The following is a 27801-nucleotide window of genomic DNA, read 5'->3' on the forward strand; positions in this document are numbered from 1 at the left end:
TCAGTTCATTGCAACGGACACTTGGAGGGAATCGGTTTAGTAGACTGAATCGGACGACCCATCGCAGCTCTCGTGGCCGCGTAATCGAGTCACCTGCTCACCTGACCAATAGAGGCTTCCGCCCTCTTACCGACAGCCAATAGGAGCGCAGGACGCGCGTCAGCCTGCAGAGCTGCGAGTTGGCAAGGAGAGAGCGAGGGAGAAGGAGGGGAAGATAGATGCAAACACTGGAGGATTCTGTCGTCTAAACGTCCACAGAGGCCGCTCTGTATGCCGACATAGTCCCGTTAAGGGCCTTTTAGAGTCGCCTCAGCAGGAATGGTATTCCTCAGAGCTTCGACGGTCGCCGTGTGGGGTCTTGGTTATTAGCAGCTCCCACTGCAGAGTGAAGGAGGAGCGGAGGAGCTGAAGCTTGCTGAAGCCTGTCCTCTTCATATGAGCCTTCTTCGTCCCTGCAGCATCTACACCAGCACCAGGCAGCCCACCGGTACGTATAATTCACACGACCACTGGACGTTAAATATGGACACATGGCCACGTATACTGCTGAAGGGCACGTGACTATAAAGCACTGAAGACGATCATTCTTACCACAAGATAGTCGCTTAGGATTGGGGGTAGAGTAAGCCTTGATCACGAAGAAGTTAACGTGGCGACCTGTCGTGTGCAGGTTAGGTCAGCTCCGCGTTACCTTGAAATCCGAGCCCAGAGACCTGTGGAAAGGTCGGCGTTTCCCTGCTCCTTGTGTGTCTGACAGTAATCCTACCCCTTAGCATCACAATGCTGGGCTTAGATACATTAATATTGGAACTGAGCCTGTAGGCACCCACATTATGGCTGAGGAGCAGTTGGGCACTTTATAGACTGATCCACACACACAGTGGACTGAGTGCATGAATGAAATAGGCCCCCTTGCAGTAAGGTGTCTGTATGGTGATAATTCAGGACTGTTAGGAAATTGTCCTCTTGAGTATGGACTGGTATAAATGTTCTTCCTGTATTTCTTTTCTAAAAACCTTTTTATTTTGGACAAATGTTTAGTACAGATTCAATCAAGGGAGAGATTCCAAGCAGTGGTCCATCAACCTGAAACCTCCCCTCCCACCGTTTACACCTAAAGCTGCAAAAAAGAAAGGAAGGTAACAAAGTGAGGTTGATCAGCTAGAAGGATTTAGTGTGCAGCAGGTCAAAGGCTGGAAACCATCAAATTCATGGCTGAATCGTGAACGTTTTAAAGCATACAAGAAATGATCCACAAACATGATGCACACACTGAGTACTGAATTGTCTCTAGTTTGAGGCGGCACATGATTAAGCCTTGAAGAGTGCTTTGCTAGGGCAGCCCTTTAACATCTGAGTAGAGCCATAGATCCTGCAAACGGGAAAGTGAAAACAAGTCGAAAGTCTAAACATCATCATCTAAAGTCGAAAGTCTAAACATCATGTTTAGCTTTCTGTAACCCTGTGTTCCTCCTGTCTGAACACAATGTTCTGTCATACTCCATTGACATGGGGCTCAAGTCACTCTTCAATCAGTTCTGCTCTATTTGTCCACTAGGCTGTCCGCTGGCCGTAGACTACATCAGGAGCTGCTTATCTCTGTAAGTAGCTGGATCAGTGCCCTCACCAAGGTCTAACATTGTGCAGTAAAGAGACCGGCTAATACCCAGGCCAGATTAGGGGAGACTGCGCACCAGCTGGCTAACTTGACAGGATTGAGAGTGATTAAAAGCACCTTGTTGTCAGCAAAAGGGGACCAAAACACAATTCATGAAAATGCATACGTGCTCCACGCTTATATGTACAGGTCACTCTGTACATATAAGTTGGCTGCAAGCCCGTCTGAGTGTGTTGACTTATGCAATGAAGTGAATGTTCATGTTTGAGCCAGCGTGTTTATCAAGGTTTTGTCCATCAGCATCACTTGAGATAGAAAGACAACATGGAGTGTGTTGTGCAAGCACATGTCAGCTGATGCCTGTGCCTAGACCAGTGAAAGCATGTGCTGCAGACAGAGTGGAGTGTTTTCAGATTGCCTTGGTTTTAATGCTGACCAGCAGCCAGCCTCTGTTGTCAGGTCATGGTATATTGTTTCATGTCGGTGCACTACATTTGATCTTCCTTTAGAAAACCCCCCATGCACCATTCACTTTCTCTGATCTGTGTCTTACCACTAAGCTCTTTTTAGCAACATCTATTTTAGGCCTTGCACTAAGTCCCCGTTTAAGGGACTGTATACACTTAATTATCTGGCACAGAATCTTGTAAGCTTCTTACCCTGTAGAAGAGGTTAGAGAGCAGGGCTCTTTGGCCTGCTGGAACCAAACACCAGGGAAATTCTTTCTTTGATCATGTTTCTTCTGCTTGTGTTTTTTTGGCCCTCCTGTTTTTTTGCCTGCAGTTGAAGGATTAGGGCTGCAGTACAGTGTGTGCCAAATGTACCAAAGAACCTTAGCCATATGTAATCTTGTGGGGAGTAGGTCTCTACAAGATTGCAGTAGTTGCAGGATTTTGTTTTCTTCAGCCAGTGCAGGCAACAATTAACCATTTAAGCAGAACATACGTTCATGTATGTTCCATGGCCACGTAGCCGGATAGTGTTAGAAGTAAGACGGGACGCTACGTTGGTCAAATATGTGAAGACGTCAACATGGAGAGTAAGTTCATTAAACTGTCATGTAACCTCTTTAGAGCTGACGTGGAAATAACCTTCACTGACCTAGACCTACATAAGTATATGACAGGTTTGGGCTGCTTTAAATTGGATTTCCAAGTCTCATCAAATAGTGGACACATGTTCAGGACTGTGGTGATTTTGCTAATCTGAAGTCCTACCAATGTAGTACGCATCAGGGGTGTAACAGTAAACATCTTTTCAGGAAGCATGTGATTTTCAGTTCTGAGGTCAAAATTGAATTTGATTTGATATTTTATGTATTGATTCTATATGGCTTGAGTTATATACTACAAAGGTTTTGGCTCAGAAAAATAATAATTTTATGAAAAAATGTTCTTGCGCAAAATATGCTGTGGTCTTCACACACCCCAGATGAAGACCTTGAGGGAGATTCTGTGCTCCAGCAACATCATCAAAACACCTGTTCAGGAAATGATTAGAGGTCAATTCCAGTGCAGTTTTAAAGACTCATAGAAAAAGGTGAATTGAAGTTTTGGCCGCCCAACACTTTAATAAATTTAAAACCATCTGTATAACAATTACGTAAAAATGTTCACGTTTAGTGGTTCTGTAGCGGCGGTTGGGTTTTGATTTGTTAATTTTGTATGTATATTGTAAAAAAGTAATGTTTTTCTTTGACTGAACAGTAATTAAACTCATGGTACTCATATAGTAATTACCTCAAAACGGGGCATCTGAGCTACAGATGGGTGACAAAGAACATTACGATGAATTAGTGGAGAAACATATGGTCATGGAGAACTCATGCTTGGGGACTGAATGAAATGAAATGCTTAACAGCAAAATGACAGACACTATTGTTTGAAACAAACTGTATATAACTGAATAAACAATTGGTAACCAGTTGCCACGTAATGAGCAGATTTGCATGTTCCATCCCACACAGCAATGCCATGTTTAGGCATAAATGCATGCGGCAAAAATCTGAACATGATACAGTCCAGATACTAGTCACATGAAATGACCAAGTGTAAACAGGCCCTAAGTAACTTTGAAAGAGAGTTAATCATTGAGGCTCAGATGGCAGGAGCTTTAGTCACAAAAGCTGCTCAACTGACTAGTGTTTTAGTAGAAATTGTAGTCGCCTAGGGCCAGTCGTCTGTGGATGGGAACTTACACCAATCTAATGCATCATGAAGTAGGGGGCAATGTTGCGTTCTTCAGTGTTTTGCTAGCTAGTTGCGAAGACTAGAAGAATTTGGGGGCATACTCTTCAGTGCAGTAGATTTATCACCAAGCATTTAAAGCCCCTGTCAACATTATTTCAACTTTGTATAGTTTTAAGATACGCAATGGTCAAAGTGTTTACCAGTGATGTATTCAAAATATATGTAAATTAATCCAATTTAGTAGTTGATAATTGCTTTAAAAAATTCCGAGCTGCTGCCTGTTCTTAACTGTGTGGGCATGTCAGAACGCAAAATGGTTGCTTGGGAGATGCCACTGGCAATGTAAACAACCTGTTTCCAGTGGCACTGCTGAGCGAAACTGCCAATCAGTGGTGGAGGAATTTCTCATGTGCCTCATTGTGCACCACACTTGTAAAATACAATTGCGGAGAAATGTGAGCCTCAGCGCAGGTGTCTGTGTATTATTTTATTTCTACAGTTAAGATGTACCATTAGCAAATGAAGTAGGAAGCGGCATCTAACTACGATGCCACCAATGATGTAATAAACCTTCATAAAAAGCGCTGTTCACAAATTTAGAAAAGCTTAATTAACCTGCTTGCTCTGAGTTTTGGATGGTACAGTTAGTTAATGTGTGGGAAAGGAATGAGTAGCTGACATATATGTTGTTAACTCATTGGCAATATGCCAGATCTGATGTCACCTACACCAAATTTGTTCCTCTCTGGTCATCTTTGGATACTCGATGTTAATAAGGTCCTCTCTGGTCATCTTTGGATACTCGACATTAATGAGGTCCTCTCTGGTCATCTTTGGATACTCAATGTTAATGAGGTCCTCTCTGGTCATCTTTGGATACTCAACGTTAATGAGGTCCTCTCTGGTCATCTTTGGATACTCAACGTTAATGAGGTCCTCTCTGGTCATCTTTGGATACTCAACGTTAATGAGGTCCTCTCTGGTCATCTTTGGATACTCAATGTTAATGAGGTCCTCTCTGGTCATCTTTGGATACTCGGATACAACTTTGGATACTACAGATACATCTGCTCTGGTCTTCCTTGGATACTCGATGTTTATATGGTCTGCTCTGGGTTTCCTTGGATACTCGATGTTTATATGGTCTGCTCTGGGCTTCCTTGGATACTCGATGTTTATATGGTCTGCTCTGGGCTTCCTTGGATACTCGATGTTTATATGGTCTGCTCTGGGCTTCCTTGGATACTCGATGTTTATATGGTCTGCTCTGGGCTTCCTTGGATACTCGATGTTTATATGGTCTGCTCTGGGCTTCCTTGGATACTCGATGTTTATATGGTCTGCTCTGGGCTTCCTTGGATACTCGATGTTTATATGGTCTGCTCTGGGCTTCCTTGGATACTCGATGTTTATTTGGTCTGCTCTGGGCTTCCTTGGATACTCGATGTTTATATGGTCTGCTCTGGGCTTCCTTGGATACTCGATGTTTATATGGTCTGCTCTGGGCTTCCTTGGATACTCGATGTTTATATGGTCTGCTCTGGGCTTCCTTGGATACTCGATGTTAATAAATAAGGTCTGCTCTAGTCATGTGGGATCTTTGGCCACTATGTTAATGAAGTCTGTTGTAGTTGCATTTGATTGGTCTTTGGACTCTATGCTAATGAGGTCAGCTCTGATCATCTTTGATCTTTGGGCTTTAATGTTAATTAAATATTATTAATTGTATATTATGTTCAGTGTTTTGTCTGATTCTCTGTGCTGTGATTCCCATTTTTGTAAAGCTGCTTTGTGACATCAGTTGTAAAAAGCGCTATATAAATAAATTTGATTTGATTTGATTAATGAGATCTGCTCTGGTTGAGTGTGATTGATTTTTGCACTCTCTGTTAGTGTGGTCGACTCTGATCGAGTGAGTTTCTAGTGTTGTTTTTTTTTTTTTTTTTTGCTGCAAACAAAATGGAAAATGATACATGTAAGTAAACCTGTGCAATGTGTTTAGTGTTTAACATGAATGATATTCAGGCCTAAAAATAATATCCCCTGAAGTTTTACAGCTGGTAAAACATGCTGTGATGTTTTGTGAAGGTAAGATTGGATGTGAATGTTAGAGATCCTGTTCAATAGCAACAGTGTGTGTGTGTGTTCATAGTGCTGTCTAAACAAACAAATGGGCAAGTTTGTTACAAGACAACACCATCAGAATGCATGCTAACTTTAAAAGCGTCAGCCAGATTTGTTTGTTTATTTATTTTTTGAGGAATGGACAGAAAACTTCCATTTAAGGAGAATCTGCTGCCACCTTTGAATGAAAGAATAAAATTCACCCCTTTCTAAATAAGGCACTGAAAATTTGTTCTTCCAGGCTGTTATCCAGGAATGAGAGTTTTGTATATAATGTTTGCAGTGAAGTTCTTGACCTTCTCGCTTTTATAGGCCACACTGGTGGCTGCTTCCTCTAGCCTGTTAGTTTGGTGATGTTGATCAACTTTTTACATAAAGACTCCAGAGTTTTACCAATATGCATTTAACTAAGCTCAGTTATTTGTTAGTTGTAAGGACAGGAAATACTTAAGTAATTGTGCTGTCTTACACACTTAAGTATTATTTCAAAAGATCTGTATACATTTTGAGTATTACTGAAATCATTTTTTTTAGTCATAGTGAAAAACTAAGTAATCATTACGCATCGTAAAAACTATGAGGGTTTTCTCTTTTTCTCTTGTCAGTCTGTTGAGTTTTAGCTCGGTGCAGGATACAGTGCTCCATACTCATGGCCTCCCCTGCTGTGTGTGCGGTGTCTTGGAGGATGGAAACACAGCAGGGGATAATGCTGTGCGATGTGATGGTAATAACAATATTATACATGCACAATATTTATAAACATTTAAGAGTTGAAAATGAGTAAGTCATGAAGACATGGCTGACTCACTGGCCTGAATGACACAGGATGCAATCAACTCTTGCCTAAAAATCGATAAAAAGACAAAGCACACCTCAACTTTTATGTTCTTACGTTTATATACAGTATATCGCAGTTGTCAGAAAAAATGGATCTCCATTTTTGTCGTTTTTTAGTTTTTGACATCATTACCCTTCAGGTCGTTTGTAAATTTCATGATGAATGGACTAAAAGAAACAGCCCAAAATGACTTGGAGAAAAGTCTGGTTCCATTGACTTACATTAAAAGTAAAGTGTGTTTTTTTCCCTCTCCTGTAAAGTTGCTATTTTGCAGATACAAGGTTTTCTTCAGACAACCGCGATATATTATCATTTGTTGGGTTAAGGGAAATGCATGTAAATAAAAAAAAGCAACAAAATCTTCATTTGTTGAGACGTCGTGGGTCTTATGAAAACTTTTTATTTGTGCTTGAGCTTTGTCTTTCTTGGGAACTACCTAGTATTGACACCTAAGAAGCAAGATGGATAATCAACTGATTTCACCACTTAAACTGTGTCTACAATGAAAGGGGAAAAAAAAACTAATTTATTTGATTCAAAAACAATAATAATTGTTTAGGATTGGCTGAAATGAATAGAGTAGTAGTTTATCTTGGTATTCCTTTCCTTATTTAATATTTTGAAGTGTCCTCTGTGGATTTCTGATGATTTTCAGCGTTATAGGGTTATGGGATAATTTTGGCTATTTGAATGATACTTGCTTAATTGTATCATAACAGAGAATAATTTAAAAGACATGCTGTTTTGTTGGGATATGTCTGAATGACTAAATTCTTTTATTAATGAATCCCTATGCACCAGTACTAGTATTAGACAACAGAAGCTATACAACTACCTCAGACTACATATATCTGCAGTAAAACTCTTGTTTCAAATGAATGTGAACTAAAAGAGCAACGAAATATAAACAGCATTGGTGTTGGTGAGGCAGCACTTTTTTGTGCTTTGCTCATTGTTATGTCTCATAACAAAGGTCAAACTAAAATATGCACTAATTAAGTAAAAGCCAGGTTATGAACTTCCTGGAAACACTATATTCTAACCATCTTTTTAATATATTTTTTCCCTACCACTCTCACAGTCATTGAGCAAGAACAGTAGACAGTCTGCATGGACTGTTTCTAGCCACATGGACATGTCTGATGGCAGACAGCCTCCTTTCTTCTCCTGATGTCATTTTCATTTTCATTTTTAGATTGATTGATTGTAAAAGCATTTATCAGTTATTTCAGTTAGTTTACAGGGTATTGCTTTTTTTTGCTAACTTTTTCTGCTGCGCACACACACACACACACACACACACACACACACACATATCCACGTCCATCTTTACTTGCACATTAGCTAGTTGCACTCATTCACAATGCACGGTGTTTATTTTAAGAATAGCCTGACTTTTTTTCTTCAAGTCTTTTTCTCTTGTTTTTGCGGTGAAAGGGTTTAAAAAAAAGTGAAAGCAACGGAAAAACGAATAAATCGAAGGCTGCCCTGCTAACTAACTCTGGTCTCAAAAAGAAAAAGAAAAATTCAGATAAAGATTTCAACAAATAATGCATCATATTTCTGAAACTACAGGCAATACATATCAAACTGTTGTAGCGCTTCATTTCTGGCAAAATGTATTCTTTTTTTTTTTTTCTTTGTCTTTTCTGCAAAACAGGTTGTTTTGACTCCATGGTGCTTGCTTTTTACAATCCAGTCAAAGCCTGAAGATTAAAATCTTGTCCCACCCGCAGTTATTACCAGTTTCAGCATTCTGTTTCACTTGGAAAAACGGCACGTTAAGGAAGAAAAATGACTTTGGGTTTTGATTCACGTTGACTTTAAATGCAGTTATTTATATGAGAATTAGTTGTTTGGGTAGAACTTCATGACCATGACAGGCCTGCTGGTTAGCAGATGATGCTAACAATGAAGAGGCAGAAGCAAATAAATTACCCTTTTTTTTTTCCTGACTGAAAAAAAATGTTATAGCAAATGAAGCAAATAAAGTGCTCATAATACTAAAATAGCATGGAAAAAATCAAGCCCACAATGATCTTCCTCTTTTCACCTCAGAATTGTGTACAAACGCGAAAAGCCCACTCTACAAGAGCACATGTGGCTTGGGTGAGCTAATATTAACATCTACACACTCATCACCCTGATCTGTCAGTCACTGTAACAGTAAGAAGGCGGTCAGTGTGGTGCTATGGTTATTAAGCCGAGATCATTTTTCTTGTTTGATTTTGTTGTGTTGTGAAGCACAGCGTTTGTTTGGCACACTTGCTGCTAAGAAACCAGTCTGAATGGGTGGGGCACAACTCCACTGTGCCACTTCTGAAGTGTTAAATGTTGTAGTTTTAGAATGCTGCATGCTCTGGAAAAGGAAACATTAACATTTTAATCCTGTTCACTGGCGATGTCTTATCAGAATTCACTGAGATTGAAGTTCTGCAATTTTATGACTTTTATATACTCTAAGCCAGGTACGGACCCACATCCAGATGATATATGTGAAATAGTTACCACAGTGTAGCACTTTATTCACTGTCACGTTTTTTTAGAAATGGGTCACTGTTGGGGATTGGTAAATGGCCAGATTGACCAATTGCCTTAAAAAAAAAAAAAAAAAAATATATATATATATATATATATATATATATATATATATATATATATACACAGTGCCCTCCATAATTATTGGCACCCCTGGTTAAGATGTGTCAAAAGCCTTAAAATAAATTCAGTTTTTATTGTGGAAACATACTGTCACACTGAAAATTGTAGAAAAATGTAACCTTTAACTCAAGTAGAGTTTTAGGGGGAAAATAAAATCCCTGACTAAGAAATAATTTTTCTTCATAAAATCACCTGTTCCACAATTATTGGCACCCCTAACAATTCTTAGGAAATAAATGTAATTAAAGAATTTCTGTCACTTCTACAGTAGTTTACGAAGTTAATCAAAGTATGTTGGAACATTTAATTAGCAATTCACAACTTCCTGTTTCCCTGGGGTATAATTATGACGTGACACAGTGGCCATTTCTCTTCAACATGGGAAAGACAAAGGAACATAGCATTCAAGTAAGGCAGATGTGTGTTGACCTTCACAGGTCAGGCAATGGCTACAAGAAAATAGCCACTCACCTACACCTGTCCGTATCTACTGTCAGAGGAATTATTAAGAAGTTTAAAACAACTGGAACAGTGGTAAACAAGTCTGGACGAGGACGCAAGTTTATTTTGCCACCACGCACAGTGAGGAGGATGATAAGAGAAATAAAAAGTTCTCCAAAGCTCACTGTTACGGAACTGCAACAAATGGTAGCATCTTGGGGTCACGAAGTCTCCAAAACAACCATCAGACGCTATCTACATGCCAACAAGCTGTTTGGGAGGCATGCACGGAAAAAACCTTTTCTCACTCACAATCATAAACGTAAACGTTTGGAGTTTGCTAAGCAGTACTGGGACTTCAACTGGGACCGTGTGCTTTGGTCAGATGAAACAAAGATAGAGCTTTTTGGCAACAAATGCTGTAAGTGGGTCTGGCGTAACACAAGAGCTGAGTATGCAGAAAAGCACCTCATGCCCACTGTGAAATACGGGGGAGGATCAGTGATGGTGTGGGCCTGCTTTTCTTCCAAAGGCCCAGGGAACCTTGTTAGGGTGCATGGCATCATGAATGCTTTGAAATACCAGGACATTTTAAAACAAAATCTGGTGGCTTCTGCCCGAAAGCTGAAGATGGGTCGTCACTGGGTCTTTCAGCAAGATAATGACCCTAAACATATGGCAAGATCTACACAGAAATGGTTGACCACACACAGAATCAAGCTCCTCCCATGGCCATCTCAGTCCCCAGACCTTAACCCCATTGAAAACCTGTGGGGTGAGCTGAAGAGGAGAGTGCAGAGGAGAGGACCCATGTCGCTGGATGATTTAGAGAGATTGTGCAAAGAGGAATGGTCGAAGATACCTCTTTCTGTGTTCTCCCATCTTGTGAAACATTATAGGAGAAGATTAGGTGCTGTTTTGTTGGCAAAGGGGGGTTGTACAAAGTATTAACATCAGGGGTGCTAATAATTGTGGCACACATTATTTGATGTTAAACAATTATTTCTTAATGTGGGATTTTTTTCCTACTGAATAAATGCACTTGAGATAAAGGTTGGATTTTGCTCTTTTTTCCATCGTGGTCCTATATTATTTAAAAAAACCCTCAATTTATTAGAAGCTAAAGAACACATCTTAACCAGGGGTGCCAATAATTATGGAGGGCACTGTGTGTGTGTGTGTATGTGTATATATATATATATATATATATATATATATAAAATTTGCCTATTTAAGTAACATGAATCAAATAAAGTGCTATATCCTAACTGGTTATTTAACAGTGAGTCATGCATGATTATGCTGACATTTTGGTACAGGTGGAGCAGCAGCATTTAAATACAGTTTGAATACACTTACCTGGCTTACGTTATTAAAGTTTTAAGGTTTCAACACACATCTGCTGATCTTGGCTGATTCTCTCCTCACCACCTCACCAAGTTGTTGGGTTTTTTTTTTTGTTTTTTTGTTTAAGAATTTTGAATACGTTTTCCCTGTTTAAGAGAAAATAATGTAATTTATGTTGCAACCTTCGCTAATACAAAGTACTGGTACTGATTTGCTTTGTGTACTCACTTAGCCTACAGTGTCTGAGTTCTGGGTTAAAAATTAAACAAAAAAGTTCTTTATAGCCAATTTGGCCTTAAAGAAAATAGAATTGGTCATAAAACGTTATGACTGGTGCACCTCATTAACAAGAGTTATATTTTACAGGTAGTCATTATTTTTGCAGTATACTGAAAAACAATGAACTGAGACACCAGCATATCATGTTGAAGCAGAAATTGCTTGGCCAAACAGAGAAAATCAGTTGATCATCTCTAAAGCCCTGCGTTAGTCTTCAGATTACTTGATGACTTGATAAATGAAAGTTTAGTCCATAGGTGGTGCATCGCTGCCAGTGGTGTTGCCACTTATTGATAGTTGTGTGCATTTACACTGTTTTTGTAGGACTGGAAATGTTAACAGAAGCCAGACTTTGTTCAGCATGTGTAGCATATGTTTTTTTTTCTCTCAAACCACTCTGTGATCTCTTTTAATTAGGACAGGACACTTTGTCTGGAGCACACAAGGGAACAGTGTGCAGAATTCCCTCATATCATTTCAGCTTCACGCACATGCGCATAAACACTTTTTAGTCTAGTAACTGTGATCCTATCAGTACAGGTGCAGGTAGAAATGGCAGCATTTCACTCTTTCTTTCTCCTCAGGTTGTTCGACCAGCGATCAGTAGATCAACAGACAAGATGAAGAGTCAGAGTCAGGTCCTTCCTCCTCTACACCACTGAAGCCTGAGTGAGTGAGGTGAGATGAGGGGGGCAGTTCACGAAGCAGGATTTCTCAGTAAGCTGGATCACTTCTGCCTAAAGTGTGGATTGTCAAGAGGTCATGCACCTTACCTGCTCTCCTGTTGGACACGCTTGACTTCTGGGATTAAAGGGGAATTCCACCAGTCTCTCAATTTCAGTGTCATTCATTCATTCACTGAGAGATGAACAAAGTCATTTTGAGTGGTTTGATGTGAAATGGTTCATTGAAGAGAAACAGACTTGGATTTCATTACTGTGGTGGTTGGAGCTACGGGTCACAGTGTGACACGTTGATAAAGTAGTGGTCAATCCGTTTTCATTGGGCACTGTTTTAGTTAGAACGCCTTATATGCTCCTTTCCACCATGAATGGATTTTTAAAATTGTGGTTTTGGAAAAAAAACTACTTGCGTACAGTAATGAATTACATTTACTTAGTTACTGTCCACCACTGCATCCTACCCATTTAATTATGCAGAAAATGTGAAATGTGTATTTTCAGCAGTTGGGTTGAGACACATGGGTAATACGAATAAAAGACAAATACAGTCTCTTTAACGTGTCATGGGTCTTATGACACTAACAGAGCACCCAGTTACAAGCTAGTACTTTTAAGAGGAATGTTTGCTTATTTGTTAGCTGTGTAGATAATGCTAAGTTTGCTAGCATGTATCCTTGCAGAATGAGTTTTATTAGATGATATTTTTTAAGTTTGATTTTACTCTGCACATGTTCACAACAGTACAGTGTAACATTTTGTCAGTACAATCTAGTAATAGCTACAAAGTAAAGGAAGGAAAATGGCTAGTCAGACAGTTTGTAGACTTGTTGCTTTTAATAATCAAATCAAATCAAATCAAATTTATTTATATAGCGCTTTTTACAACTGATGTTGTCACAAAGCAGCTTTACAAAAATGGGAATCACAGCACAGAGAATCAGACAAAACACTGAACATAATATACAGAATATACAGAATATACAGAACCCCCGTGAGCGCTGAGGCAAGGAAAAACTCCCTCAGAGCTGGAGGAGGAAGAAACCTCGGGAGGACCAAGACTCACATCTAAAGGGGGGACCATCCTACCACTGGTCAGACAACTTATAAGTTAAACATTGAAAAGTCAATTTTACATGCACGCAGTTCTAATATATTCAGGTGTGTATAATCAACAGTGGAAACAATTAGAGTTCATATAGATTTGGATGTGATCTGTAGTGGAGAAGCTGCGTTCCAGAAACTTCCATCAGTCTGGTCAATCAGGGGGACAGGGGGACTTGAGGGTGGGACATCCATCAGTATTGGGCCGGACCGGTGGACAGTCAGTAACTCGGAGGAAGGAAAGATTTAGGAATTAGTTTAGACTGGATTTATGAAGAACAGAAAATGTAAATAATTATCAGAGTGTGACTAATGACTCCGGCAGGTCTGAATATAACAGCCTAACTAAAGGGAGAGAGCCAGAAGGTAACATAGACACGGAGGCTCCCTGAGACACTGGCATTCACCCACTCCACCGTCTACAAACCTGAGTGACTGCATGTAGTGAGTGACAGCAGCACCAGCATCTCAGTTTACCCACAATTCACTATGTCCATGAACCCCTGGATCTGCAGCCTTATCTAAAGGGAATTATCATTAACTACCAAAAGCTAAACTAAACAAGTAAGTTTTTAGTCTAGACTTAAAGATTGAGACTGTGTCTGAGTCCCGAACATTATCGGGGAGATTATTCCAGAGTTGGGGCGCTTTATAAGAGAAAGCTCTTCCTCCTGCAGAGCTTCTCTGAATTTTGGGAACTACTAGGAAGCCAGCACCCTGTGATCTAAGTAATCGTGGTGGTTCATAATAGGAGATAAGGTCTCTCAGATACTCAGGAGCGAGCCCATGTAGGGCTTTATACGTTAACAGGAGAATTTTATAGTCTATGCGGAATTTGACTGGAAGCCAGTGAAGAGCTGATAGGACTGGACTAATATGGTCAAATTTTCTAGTTTTAGTAAGGACCCTGGCTGCAGCATTTTGAACTAGCTGAAGTTTATTTAAGTTACTGCTAGAACATCCTGACAGTAGCGCATTACAGTAGTCTAGCCTTGACGTAATGAAGGCATGTACTAATTCTTCTGCGTCATGTAAGGATAAAGCATTTCTTAGCTTGGCGATGTTACGGAGATGTAGAAAAGCTGTTTTAGTAACATTAGATATGTGTTTATCAAATGCTAGATCTGAATCTATGATAACGCCAAGATTTTTAGCTGTTGAACCAGGTGTGACTGAGAAGTCGGCCAGATTCAACATTAGGTGTGATAATTTATTTCTAGCAGCTTTAGGGCCTAATAGAAGAACTTCTGTTTTATCACTATTTAATAGAAGAAAGTTGTGTGACATCCATGATTTCACATCTTTTACGCAATCCTCCATTTTCTTTATTCTCTGTTTGTCATCAGGTTTGGCTGATATGAAGAGCTGCGTGTCGTCTGCATAACAATGAAAATTAACATTATGTTTTCTAATAACTTTGCCCAGGGGGAGCATGTATAACGTAAATAATAACGGTCCTAAGATAGAGCCTTGTGGAACTCCATATCTAACCTTTGTATAATTGGAGGGTATATTATTTACCCTCACAAACTGAAAACGATCGGTCAAGTATGATTTGAACCACGATAAGGCAGTTCCAGTTATACCGACCATTTTCTCTAATCTTTCTAGGAGGATATTATGATCTATTGTATCAAAAGCTGCGCTCAGATCAAGAAGTACCAGTAAAGAAACGCAGCCTTGGTCAGCGGCAAGAAGCAGATCATTTGTTATCTTAACTAGAGCTGTAATACAATAGGGGGGAACAAACTAATTGTTAATCTCTTTTTGTTTAAGGTGGACCATGCTCTGTCCAGAGCGTGGCGTGGTGGAGGAATGGCTCTCAGAATTCAAGGTAAGACTTTCTTTGCTGCTTTGGGGGCTATAAAAACACTTTAATTACCATTTTCTGTGTTTGTTGATGTTTAAATAGATTCAGTTCTATTATTGATTCCTCTTATATCTTCTACAAAGACTGAGAAAAAAAGACAATTTTTTTTTGTTCAGAATTAAAAAAGTTACGCATTGGCTTTTCATTGGGAGAAGGTTGTGAAGTGAATGCAGAATTCAACACATTTTTAGAGATGCAACGTAATACATTACCAGCTGAAAACTGACTGCTAATATATCTGACACTGAGGCAGCTCTTCTTCCTTCAATTCACCTTTCTCCCATAGACGTTACCTGATGATCTGATCCCTGGCTATACATGCCGTTTGCGTCTGAAGAAAGGCTTGGTGCCTGCTCTGTATGCTGTTATCCAGGAGCACCCCAGCAGTGAGGTAGGCCTCCAACTCCTCAAGCTTTCTTTTTTGTTCATTTTTCTGGCTTTTTATACCTCAGACTGTATTTTTCTTGTGAGATGAGGCCTGCTGTCAGCAGTTATATACTGTTCTGTAACTATTTGAACTTCTGCCGTGTTGTTCTACAGGGCTGACGTTCAGCTTTGTCTCAGAGAGACATGCTTAGTCACATCACTTTACATTCTCCTTTTTTCTATCGTTTGAAATTCTTTCATGTTGTTTGTTGCCATGATCTCACAACTTCTGTCTTTTTCATTTTGCCGTTTTGAGTTTTTTGTTTTTTGTTTTTTTTTGTTTGTTTTTTCTCTGCAGCTCTTGGCCCCGGTGTGTCACCAGCTGTTTGAGCTGTACCGGAGCACAGAGGTGGGCCTGCGCCGTTTCACTTTGCAGTTCCTGCCTGAGCTTATCTGGGTGTACCTGCGCCACACTGCCAGCAGGGAGCGCCATCGAAATGGCTGTGTAGAGGCCTTGCTGCTGGGCATTTATAACCTGGTGAGCCATGACACATGTTGGATCTGTCAGTGCCAGCGAGGGCCAAGGGCAAAGACAAAATGGTGCAGTCAGGTTGAACTCTCTCTCTTTGTCCTCTTTCACGTTTATCTCTAGGAGATTGTGGACAGTAAGGGAAACAGCAAGCTTTTGTCGTTCACTATACCCTCTCTCTCAAAGCCTTCTATATATCATGAGGTAAGCAATCGCACAAACATCCTTCGACACTATTGTGTTGAATATCCGAGGTGATGTAGAGACCCTGCCATGCTGGTAAGCCTTGTATCAGTAAAAGCGTAGAAGAGATCATGGGAGGATATGGATTTTCATAATCCATACAAGGAGATTTGGCTTCCCTTACATGTAACAAAAATATACAACATGAAGTACTTTGGTAGATTAATGTCATCACATTATATTTTTTGTTATTGCACCCACTTACAAAATGCTTTCTTTCTAAATAAGTAGATAGTGATGAAACAAAATATTTTTATACTGTTAAAATAATAAAACTCATAGAGCTTTATTGCTGTTCCTAATGCAGCTGAAACGTGGAAAGATTTTGGATTGTGATTCGTTTTCTTTGTTCTATCTGGCTCTTTCAGTCCTGCTTATAGTGAGCAATTTCCTCTGTGCACATTTACTTTCCATCAGTGCGCATTTTCGAAATCATGTGCGGGGACAATTGGGTTAATAATAATAACAACAAGAATGTAGGCATTCTGGGTGCAAAAATGAGCGCATGATGCCTAATCTAATCATCTAGACAAAATTTCAGTGTCAGTTGGTAATGCCCAACTGAGAGTAATTGCTATGGTGACTGAGAGCTGGAAACAAAAGTTTCAGGAAGCTTGATGAGAGGAATTGTGAATTTCTAATTATAATTTTGAAGTGCTGACTTTTCTATTCTCTCTAAGGATCATTTGAACTTGTACCACAAATATGATGTGTGCAAAAGAGGTTGTGCTATGTAAATTCCATTTGTGTTTGTGTGTTGTAGCCCTCCAGTTTAGGATCCATGGCATTGACAGAGGGAGCTCTAAGCCAGCATGACCTGATCAGAGTGGTGTACAGTGGCCTGCTGCCCCAGAGAGAAACCTTCACCTCTCAGAACAGGTACCATGTGGGAATGCTGCAGCTCCAATTTATTCAATTTGTTCCGCTGTGGCCTGGGTGTTTGTCTGCAATCCAGGGGGGCACATGTCCAGCAGATTGGTGATTTCCACAATTAAGTATTTTTTAATTGAAACTGCTTATTTAAGACTTCTCAAATATGCTGCTACCCCACAGGAAGAAATACACAGCTAACAACATGACATGGATAAAACACAGATTGCAGATATATGCTGCTAATTAAATAACATTTTTGAGAATGACTTTTCCATCTCATACTCCAGTGACACCCCTTTGTCATTCTAAGCTGAAATAGTGAGATTGAGGGTGTTTGTTGAGCTAAGAAAAAGGGAAGAAAGCCTCTCACCATTGTGGCAAGCTAGCACTGTGCAGCTAATGCCACTAAATTCATGCATCAAAATTAAGTTATTATTGACTGTTTGACTGTGCATAACAAGTAAACATGGTGTCGCTGTGTTCAGAATAATTAAGCTGCGATGGAGCTGTCAGATATTTGTGTTATTTGGTTTATTTATGGCCAGCAATGCCATGTTTTTGTGTGTTGGGTAGCCACAGATCTAGTATCACGAACTAGTAATGTTGCGTACTGGCACTATGAAGTCCTCGCTCCCTGTACATGCTTTAAAATATGAAGATGGTGCCTTAGTGTTTCAGGGTTGAGAGGCACAAGGTAACAGTTAAGATGAAGTGTTGGATCAGACTTGGAACTCAGCTTTGCAGGGTGGTAGGTCTCTGGGACCAGAAACCCTATATTCGATTATTATGGGATTATTTTTAAAAACACACTGAACACAGAAATATGATAGGAACTGTATATGCAGTGAAAAAACAGAAAATGTTCTTCCCCAAATTCTTCCCACATAGTTAGAAGCATACAATTTATCCAAAATGTCTTGGTTTGCTGAAGCATTCAAATTTCCCTTCACTGTGACTAAGGGGCCCAGTTGTTTTTGAAAAACATGCAGTCAATCAGGTAATGTCTGCCAAAATCCAGACTCGTCCAGCGGACTGTCAGATAGAGAAGCGTGATTCGTCACAGCACAGAATACATTTCCACTGCTCCAACACTTGGCGCTCCTTTTTTAAATGTATTTTTATTTTTTTTACTGATGTTGCTTTCAGATGCAATTTAGAACTCTTTAGTGAGTGACTCAACAGAGGATGGGCACTGTGCGCTTTAGCATTCAGCGGCCCCACTTTGCATGGTTGTGGCTAAGATGATGTTGCTCCTAGATGCTTCCATTTCACAATAATAGCACTTACAGTTGACAGGGGCAGATCTAGTAGGACAGATTTCACAAACTGAGTTGTGCCAAAGTTAGCAATGATTGTGGCTGAAAGACCTGAACTCCATAAATAGAAAGGTTTGTTGCAATACATTTGTGTACACACACACACCAATCTAAGCCGCTTCTCCTTCTGGGTTACTTTTGTTCATATAGTGTATTTCTTTGAGGCTAGAAGCACAAAATGCAGGCATTGAAATGTTGACCTGTAGTTCCAGCTCTAAAGCAGTGGGTGCATGAATGTAACACTAGCATACTGAATTTGTATAAGCATTAGGTCACTGGAAATCCAGTTGACAGATGCACCTTTGTCAGCAAAAACAGCTATGAGCCCAATAAGTTGATCTTAAGGCTGTGCCACAGATCTTTACTTTGAATTTAGGTATAGCTGTAACTAATGTTACTGCATTACCTTTTGCCATTTTGTTGCTGAATTTAATATTTAATATTAATATCTAATATTTAAGCTCAGCTATTTTGGACACTGAAGAATGTACCTTTGTCAAGTTCAATTTCTAATCATACTGCATTGTACTCAGTCTGTTTGCTTTCCTACTTTACAGTAGCCTCAGTCTCTGCTGATGTAAGTTTCATGCAAGTTTTCTTATTAGGTAGACCAGCATGCAGAATAAAGAATGAAATTGGTGTTTCACAATTTAAATTTAAATCCCAGTTTCAGAGGATAACAAACCAGTTTAAATTTCTGCAATGCATAACTATTTTTGGAAGTGGAAAAGGAAGACTTTTCTGTAATATATGGAACATTTGGTGTTTATATATGGGCAATTAAAATGTGAATGTGAGGCTGTTGCACTTCACTCGTGCCACATTTTTCAATTGCAAGTCACAACTGATTTACAACAAAATTGAATAAAATCATTCTACACTGTTTTACAGCAGCATGGCTATAGTAAAACTAGTGTCACCCAGTGAAAACATTTGTTGCATTATGAAACAGAAGATACAATAATGGAAGCTGTTGAGCAACTGAAATCCCATATCAAGCTAGAAAAAGAAAACATTTCACTTTGAAAACTACAACTATTGCTCCCCTCGGTTCCCAAAAGCTCAGTGCCGTTAAAACAAGAGTGATAGTGATAAACATGCCTCTATACCTACGTTTTGGAGCGTGTTGATCATTTTCAAAATAGGCTTTTTTTTTCTTCTGTTTTTCTTTTTTTTTTTTTGAGAACAATAAAATTTCTCAGTTTCATATTGTCTTTGTACTATTTTCATTTAAATGTATTTTTTATGATTTGTGTATCTTTGCATTGTATTTTTAATAAAATTTTGCACAGCATCCCACCTTTTTTATGGGAGATATATAAATCTTGTTCAGCTATTCATTTTTTAATTGTTTTACTTCATTTGTGTGGCTCTGCTATCTGTGAAAGATTGGATTAGAACTGTACCGACTGATATGTAACATTTTAAGGTACTCTGATCAAATCGGAGGGCAATAAAACTGGATCGGGACAATCCTAGTATTTGCGCTGTATGTTCTTCAAGATTGCGGAGTGGAATGTGTTGAGAAATTATATATAGTTGTTGCAATTGAAATGCCAGTATAGGAAGTAAGAAAAGGACAAATTCTGTGTACTGTGTCTTGCTTTAGGTTTGAGGTGCTGTCGTTCCTCATGCTCTGCTACAACTCTGCTGTGGTCTACATGCCTGCATCCTCCCACCAATCAGCCTGCAGAACGAGCTCACGGTAATACTCCCCTCAGTTTTCATCATAAGTGTATCACTTCGGGCTCCCAAGTGGCACAGCCATCTAAGTGTTGGCTCCATCAGTAGGAGATCGCGAGTTCAGTCCCTGGTGATGCTACATCCGTAGCCAAGATTCCTAGCGGGCACAATTGGACTCGCTCTCTGGGTGGGTAGGATGCCCCCCCTCTACCCCCCCACATCACTCAGTGAAGTGCTAGTCAGCGCAGGCGTCTGTTAGCTGATGCAACAGATCTGGCGGTTGGCGCTTTCCTCAGAGCACATTTAGCTGTCCAATGACGTGAGAGGCAGTTCGAAGAGATGTGGTGGCTGATTTCACAGGTCTCGGAGGAAGCCTGTGCTAGCCTTCACCCTCCTATCGTGTGATTGGGGGAGTTCTAACTAGCGGGTAAAATTGGAGACGAGAAAATAAAAAAAAATAAATGTATCGTTTCATACGTTTTTGTCTGTTGTGCTTTCTTTAGTCATCTTCTTCTTTCCCCTTTGCTTTTTCTATTTTTCCCACTAGAAGGAGAGAGCCAGACAGGGAGGAAATGAATGGGATATTGATTATACACAAAGAGCAAAGGCCCAGTTGGCCACAGCGTTACCATACAAATGCATAAATAAGCAAGTCCTTAATGGTTCCATGAATAAACAAATCATTAATGATTCCATGAATAGCAAGTCTTTAATTATCTTGCACTTCCTGTCCTTCCCATTCTCTGTTTCTATTTTACGTTCATCAACACTATCTCTTTCCATTGCTCAGATTGTGTGTGTGCGGTTACCCACGGCAACAGCAGAAGTTATGGAGGGAGCCCTGCAACCGTGTGCGTCTGGACCCGGAGTTCATGGTGCAAATGCTGACAGCAGTTTATCATGCAATGTGAGTTCATCGACCCTTGTTCCACCAGTGCAAATGAGGCTGTTAGTTCTGTCTCCTAGCTCTATTCAACCCATTTCCTTCAGCCACCCAGCTATGTGCTGTGCTCTCATTGGGCGTGTTACCCTCCTGAATCTGCTCCACTTCTTTATGATAATTTGTTTAGTTGAACTGGAACCTTGTTCAGCCATCTGGAAAGAGTTCAGCACTCTCAGCCAGAGCTGCTGCTCTTTGAACGGTTTGTGCATATGCCCACTGCGCTAGTGCATCAAGCACAATTTTGGATCAAATGTTGTTTTTGTTGTCTTGATTTCTGTTGCCATTATTGCGTGTTCCATCTAATGAATTGCTCTATTTTTTCATACTGATTAGTTCATGGTAGATTTGAATGATTTAATGGTATTTTTATTGCCATAATGATGAGTTTCTGTGGTGGACATGTCTTTGGAACATGTATACAAAGACAGAATTATATTGGCAGGAATGTACCATCAGGACCTCTTTCTAATATTAGAGCAGATGTGTGCATCCCCGAGGGAGTTTTGATCCCTAATATGTAGAGTGAATGACTTGACCACTCTACTATAAAGGCACCTGCAAACACGTGTGCACACCCCAAGAAGTACTTTATCCTTAACCAACTAATCCGTTATAACAGTCATGATAATAATTCTCATTGCCAGTGTTGTGTGTAAAATATGTGAAGCAGTAATGGCTCCTGTCACAACAACCATTTTGTCAACATAAGGAGCATTTTTATGAATTCAATATGTGTTTATTGTCTAGGCAATTATAAAGAAGACCTGTATTTGGCAATGCTGGCTGTACTAACAGCCATGCGATGCTCAATTACAGTTCTAAAGTAATATTTCATTAATTTTACAGTAAGGGAAGGGACTTTAATATTGAAGACAGTCAATTTTTTCTAATTAATTAGTTTTTTTATCAAATCATTTTTAATGTCCATATAAGGTGATGATAAGGTGAAGTGATGAAGGATTGTTTTCGTCTCATGTATGCGTTTACTGCCTAGACAGAATGCTGATGTTATGTGCTGTCCCTTTAACACAGCTACAATGGCCAGTGGGAACTCGGCAGAGAAGCTTTGGAGGACATCTTGTATAGAGCACAGCTAGAACTTTATGCCCAGCCATTACTGGTAACAGCTTTCCTGTGACTAGTATATAACAATTTGCCTAACAATGTATTCTCATATGCCCAAGTCTGTGTTTTCTGTGCTGTGATATCTTAATGACCACAAGATGGCAGCAAAACATAATGTTTATACTGGACACTTCAGAGATAACCAAAATATAGAATTAATAATATATAGTTTCAGACTGAGCAATACATAAAGCAAACATTCTGAACTTATAGCATGAAATGTGCATGTTTTAGGAATATTAAGAATAAAACTGCCATCCTTTTGACCATTAGGTAGCGAATGCTATGAATCGATCTTTGCCACCTCGACCGCCGGAGGGCACTAGGAATCTTTTGGAGGTAGACGTGACCCCCACAACCAAACGTGTATCTCAAACAGCCATCACTGCTGCTTCCATCCGCAGACTTCGCTGGAAACGAGAGGGTATATATACACACACACACACACACACACACACACACACACACACACACGACTCTTAAGTATGTGTAAATACCACAGTGAAGTTAATGCTGAAGTTTGCTTTTGAGTTTCTCATTTTTTTCTCGTTCAGTCTCGTTCTTTGTCTGTACATTGTTGAGGAATTTCATAGACTTTCTGTCATGAGAACAAATATTTAATAATTATTTATTTATCTAGTATTTGTATTTATTTATCTAGTAGGTGGATTTATAATATTGGTGGTACTTTTAGTAAGTCTTTGTACATCTCTCCGCTACAATTCCCATATGTATAAATTCAGTTTGCTGCCAGGCAGTTTCAGGCACTTTATTGTCCCGGCCTTGCCCAGTGTCAGTCTTATGTTTAGAATGTTGACTGTCTTCATCTCAGATCGTTTTGATTTTTCGACCACGGCCGATTTCTACGCCTTCATCGCTCCCAGCCGATACTCTCCCCCTGGAAAACCAGCCAATCCTGTGCCACATGGGTGGACAAAGTGCACCATCCATCTGACTATGCGAGGGGGTATGCAGGGCTGGAGAACATCTCAACTTGTAGAAAATCCCACTGTGGATCCACATGTGTTACTTATAGAATGTGTTTATTGGCCCACCCTTTAGACTACAGATGGAGAACTCCAGTCCTAGAAAGCTGGATCAATGCACAGTTCAGTGATTTTACTGCTCAGACTAATTAGTGGGTTAAAGCAGGGAAATTACCAAACTGTCTAGGACTCAGGCTCTCAACTCCCACCCCTGCTTTAGGCCAATCCCAATCCACAGAAATAGGTGTTTCCTGATCAAGCTGTCTTAAGGTTGTGTCACAAAACGAACTTAAATATTCACTATACTAGAAGAAAAATTGAGCCTCAGGATTTCCTCAGTATAATGTAACTTAGTATAATGACATACTACATGTATACATGACATACATGTATAACCCAAACCAAGGTTAAACCCAAAGTGAGCTTGATAACCCAGGTATTTTGTGGTGCTGTGTAGTAGTTCTCTGTGGTTGTGGAAAAACTACTTACTGAAGTGTGTGTCCAGACTGCTAGAATGATCAAATATTTCTTTACTGTGATAATCAGTGGATTTGGGTCACTGATGTATGGTTGGGAGAAAAAAATTGATGGTGCATAGAATTTGTAATATTTTAATAATATTTTGAATACTGCTGGTTCTATGTTGTGTTAATGTCAACACCTTTTCTGCAAAGACCAAAATTTGCAGAAAACATCCTATTTTGGTGCACAGTTTTTATTTGCTGAGTATATTTATGTAGATTAACTTTACAGAGAGATGGAACATTTATTTCTGTAAGGTTAAAAGTGGAGCAAATTAATAAAATAGACATTTTATTTGTCACCCTGCATCACATAAATGTTCTGCTCTTCAGAGTACAATATATACACCATCAAATATAAGTTTGAAATGTCGGTGAGCCCCAAGCATCAGTCCAGTGCAGATGATTCTTTTAGTCGTTTTAGTTTCTTTAGTCGTTTTAGTCATTATCTACCAATACACATGATATTGATATAGTCATGCATCCCTAGTATTGTAATATTCCATTGTGGGGCCTTTGGTGATTCCCATCCCAATTCTGATATAAACAGGTTATTAGCCAATTTATCATTTAGTTTTATTCCAGTGCCTTTCTTTGCACCAGATGCTGATGGTGTGAGTTGTGGAGAGGACTCCTTTGACCCTGACGAGGGCTTCTCCTCAGGGGCATCCAGTAGCAGTCAGCCCAGCAGTGTTAAGCGAGACTGGACGGCTGGAGCTCGAGGGTCCCGGGACCCTACAGTACGGCACAGAGAGAATGCGGCGGCCGACACACGAGCAGCCCTACGAAGACTTCATCAGCGTCACCAATCCCCCCCCCCCGCCATCACCCTCCACACTGCAGAGAGCAGCCGCAGCCCCAGCCCCAGCACAACCAGGAGATTCCTGGACCCTCATTACATTCCCCCCTTTGCTGGCCCTCCGCCCAGAACTGGTAGCACGTCCTCCAGTAAGTCTCTAGACTGCACTGGCCTCAACGGCTCATCAGGGCCCACTGATAGCTTGTCGCTTGGCAGCCTCAGTGCAGATAGAGCCCACTGTTTATCTGCTATTAGCCTGCAGGAAGAGCAGCTTGGCCGGGCAACGAGGAGCCAGGATGTCCTCTCGCCAGGAAGCCCCTTTTCTTCTGGAAGCCCTCTGTCCAAACAGTCCCGCTCATCCAGTTTTAATATGCAGATAATATCGCAGGTGTAGTTAGCTTTGCAAGGTGTGTGTGTGTGTGTGTGTGTGTGTGTGTGTGTGTGTGTGTGTGTGTGTGTGTGTGTGTGTGGTAGAGCTTAATCTGGCCTGAAATACAGTCTAAGAATTTTCTAAGCCCAAAGCACAAAATTTTGAGTCTCAACTCAACCGGAGTACAACAGAATTCAATTCAAAACTGATCCAAATGGTATCAGCAAGTTTTAGACAGAAACAGACCAGAGTACAACAAAAATCTGTTACAAACTGGACTGAACCAGCCCATCTACACCTAAAGTGCTGAGTAAAACCTGACCTTAGATCTTGGATTTTAAAAAAGGATATGACTGTCAAAAATGAAGTTACAATCCCATTTTAAAAATATATGAAAAAGTCCTCTGAAACAACATCCTTAAGTTTGGATAAACTTTCTTACTTTCTTTCCTCCATTTTCTCTCTCGTATCGGTGCTAAATTCATGAGTTCAAACTAAAGAGGGGGAAATGCAGAGTAAAATCTGTAAATCTGTAAAAACTTGAAATTTGAGCCTGACCCCAGCCCGAGACATTTATGAAATGATGTCTGAATCTGACAGAACCTGACATTTAGTTTGGTCCTATCAGGTTGGGACAAATCATTCAAGCTCTAGTGTGTGAATGTGTTATAGGAGTATTGCGGAAAACTAAAGTATAACATGCATGATGAGCATGTCATTCCCTGCGTGTGTTAATGGGTGTAAAATGTTTCACAGTGTGCATCTGAAGGAGTGCGTGTGGGTGGGGGTGTGTGTGTGGGTGTGCATGTTTGTGTACATATATGTGAGTAATTTACACTGACTTCATTATGCACTGGTGGTTTGTGTGGAGGAAAATAAGTGTTTTGCACAGTACTTCCCCTTGTGGACATGTTGAGAAGTGCACATGGTTTCAGACTGTTTTTAATGTGCCATAAACATAGCTATATCAAGAGGAGTAACAACTCACCAACTCTGCTGTATCCGAACAATGGATTCAAGAACTGACAATCATGTGAATCAAATGCTGAGTGGCCTGACAATGCATGATCCAAAGACTTATCTGTAAGACTGCAGGAGGTATTAAAGAAGCTTCTTCCATTTCAGTGTCATAAAACGATACCCGTGCTCCTGATCCATCCAGATAAACTGAAATGTGCACAGCCTCGAAGAACCCATGGAAAAGCTCCCAGTAAATTGTGCAATGAGATATATATATATATATATATATATATATATATATATATATATATATATATATATATATATATATATATATATAATAAATATGATGTGCTTTGGAACAGGTTTATATCCAACCCGTGTACATTTATGTAAATGAATATTGTAAGATAGAAAGAGTATATGCTGTGAGAATCTCTCTATATTGCTTGTACAGAGAAGAAAATCTATCTAGTAAATGGTGAATAAATATATTGTGATGTTCACTGAAATGCTGTCTTGTAATCATCTTTAGACTCAAACCACCCAGTATGCCAGTATGCAGCCATGCAAATATGTTTGCAAAAGGAAACATTAAATAAATCTTCAATAAACAGTGCCGAATTATTTTAATGACGAGTTACATGATCATTGTTGCCAGATGTTTAATGTGCAGTGTTTTCAAAATTGTTAAAACATGCATTACTACATAAAATGAATTACCAAAACTTGTTTACAGTGCTAAGGAGTGAGTACGTCTTTAGCTGTAATATCCATATGACATTCAGTGCTCCTCAAAAAAAGCAAGCAAAAAAAATCTGCATTCAGGAGTATGATAGTGTGGTTCTTCTGCAGTTGACTGTGGGTTAACTTGATCCTAAATACTTGAAAGGCTTATTCCACTGATTTTCCTTTAAATTCTGCATAATTTAATAGTGGAGATGTAAATCAAGGCTTTCAGAGTTTGATGTGAAATGGTTCATTGTAGAGAAACTTACCGAGTCAGATTTCTTTACAGCGGTGGTGATGGGAACCAGGGGTCATGTGCGCATATATATATATATATATATATACATATATATATATATATATATATATATATATATATATATATATATTATATATATATATATATATATAATATATATTATATTTATATACATACACTATATTCCCAAAAGTATTTACTCATCCAAATAATTGAATTCAGGTGTTCCAATCACTACCATGGGCACAGGTGTATAAAAGCCAAGCCCCTTGGCCTGCAGGCTGCTTCTACAAACATTAGTGAAAGAATGTGTCGCTCTCAGGAGCTCAATGAATTCCAGCGTGGTACCGTGAAAGGATGCCGCCTGTGCAGCAAGTCCAGTCATGAAATTTCCTCACTACTAAATATTCCACAGTCCACTGTCAGTGGTATTATAACAAAGTGGAAGCGATTGGGTACGACAGCAACTCAGCCACGAAGTGTCAGCAGATGCTGAGGCACATAGTGCACAGAGATCACCAACTTTCTGCAGAGTCACTGCAGAATCACTACAGACCTTCTACAGAACTTCATGTGGCCTTCAGATTAGCTCAAGAACAGCATAGAAAGCTTCATGGAATGGGTTTCCGTGGCTAAGCAGCTGCATGCAAGCCTTACATCACCAAGCACAATGCAAAGCGTTGAATGCAGTGGTGTAAAGCGCCGCCACTGGACTCTAGAGCAGTGGAGAAGTGTTCTCTGCAGTGATGAATCACGCTTCTCCATCTGGCAGTCCAATGGACGAGTCTGGGTTTGGCAGTTGCCAGGAGAACGGCACTTGACTGACTGCATTGTGCCAAGTGTAAAGTTTGGTGGCGGGGGATTATGGTGTGGGGTTGATTTTCAGGGGTTTGGCTGTAGCCTCTTAGTTCCAGTGAAAGAAACTCTTAATGCTTCACTAACACTATA

General features: G+C 39.8%; 1 protein-coding gene across 4 annotated transcripts; it reads left to right on the forward strand.

Annotated features, from left to right (window-relative positions):
- Nucleotides 1-68: 68 nt before the first annotated feature.
- LOC108428455 (protein FAM126B) lies at nt 69-26148 on the forward strand. 4 transcript variants are annotated; one of them, XM_037545418.1, is made up of 13 exons: nt 69-487; nt 12082-12175; nt 15058-15115; nt 15438-15542; nt 15876-16055; nt 16173-16250; nt 17053-17168; nt 20088-20183; nt 20952-21068; nt 22137-22224; nt 22503-22653; nt 23062-23196; nt 24340-26148. In XM_037545418.1, the coding sequence occupies exons 3-13, from the start codon at nt 15065-15067 to the stop codon at nt 24927-24929; spliced, it is 1707 nt and encodes a 568-aa protein (XP_037401315.1). In that variant the 5' UTR covers nt 69-487; nt 12082-12175; nt 15058-15064; the 3' UTR covers nt 24930-26148. The 4 variants fall into 4 exon arrangements, with proteins under 4 accessions (XP_037401315.1, XP_017554967.1, XP_017554966.1 ...); XM_017699478.2 differs by having other exon boundaries at nt 72-487; nt 12082-12166; nt 16170-16250; XM_017699477.2 differs by having other exon boundaries at nt 73-487; nt 16170-16250.
- Nucleotides 26149-27801: the final 1653 nt, after the last annotated feature.

This window comes from Pygocentrus nattereri, chromosome 15 (genome assembly GCF_015220715.1).
Source record: "Pygocentrus nattereri isolate fPygNat1 chromosome 15, fPygNat1.pri, whole genome shotgun sequence".
In the NCBI taxonomy this organism is placed as follows: Eukaryota; Metazoa; Chordata; class Actinopteri; order Characiformes; family Serrasalmidae; genus Pygocentrus; species Pygocentrus nattereri.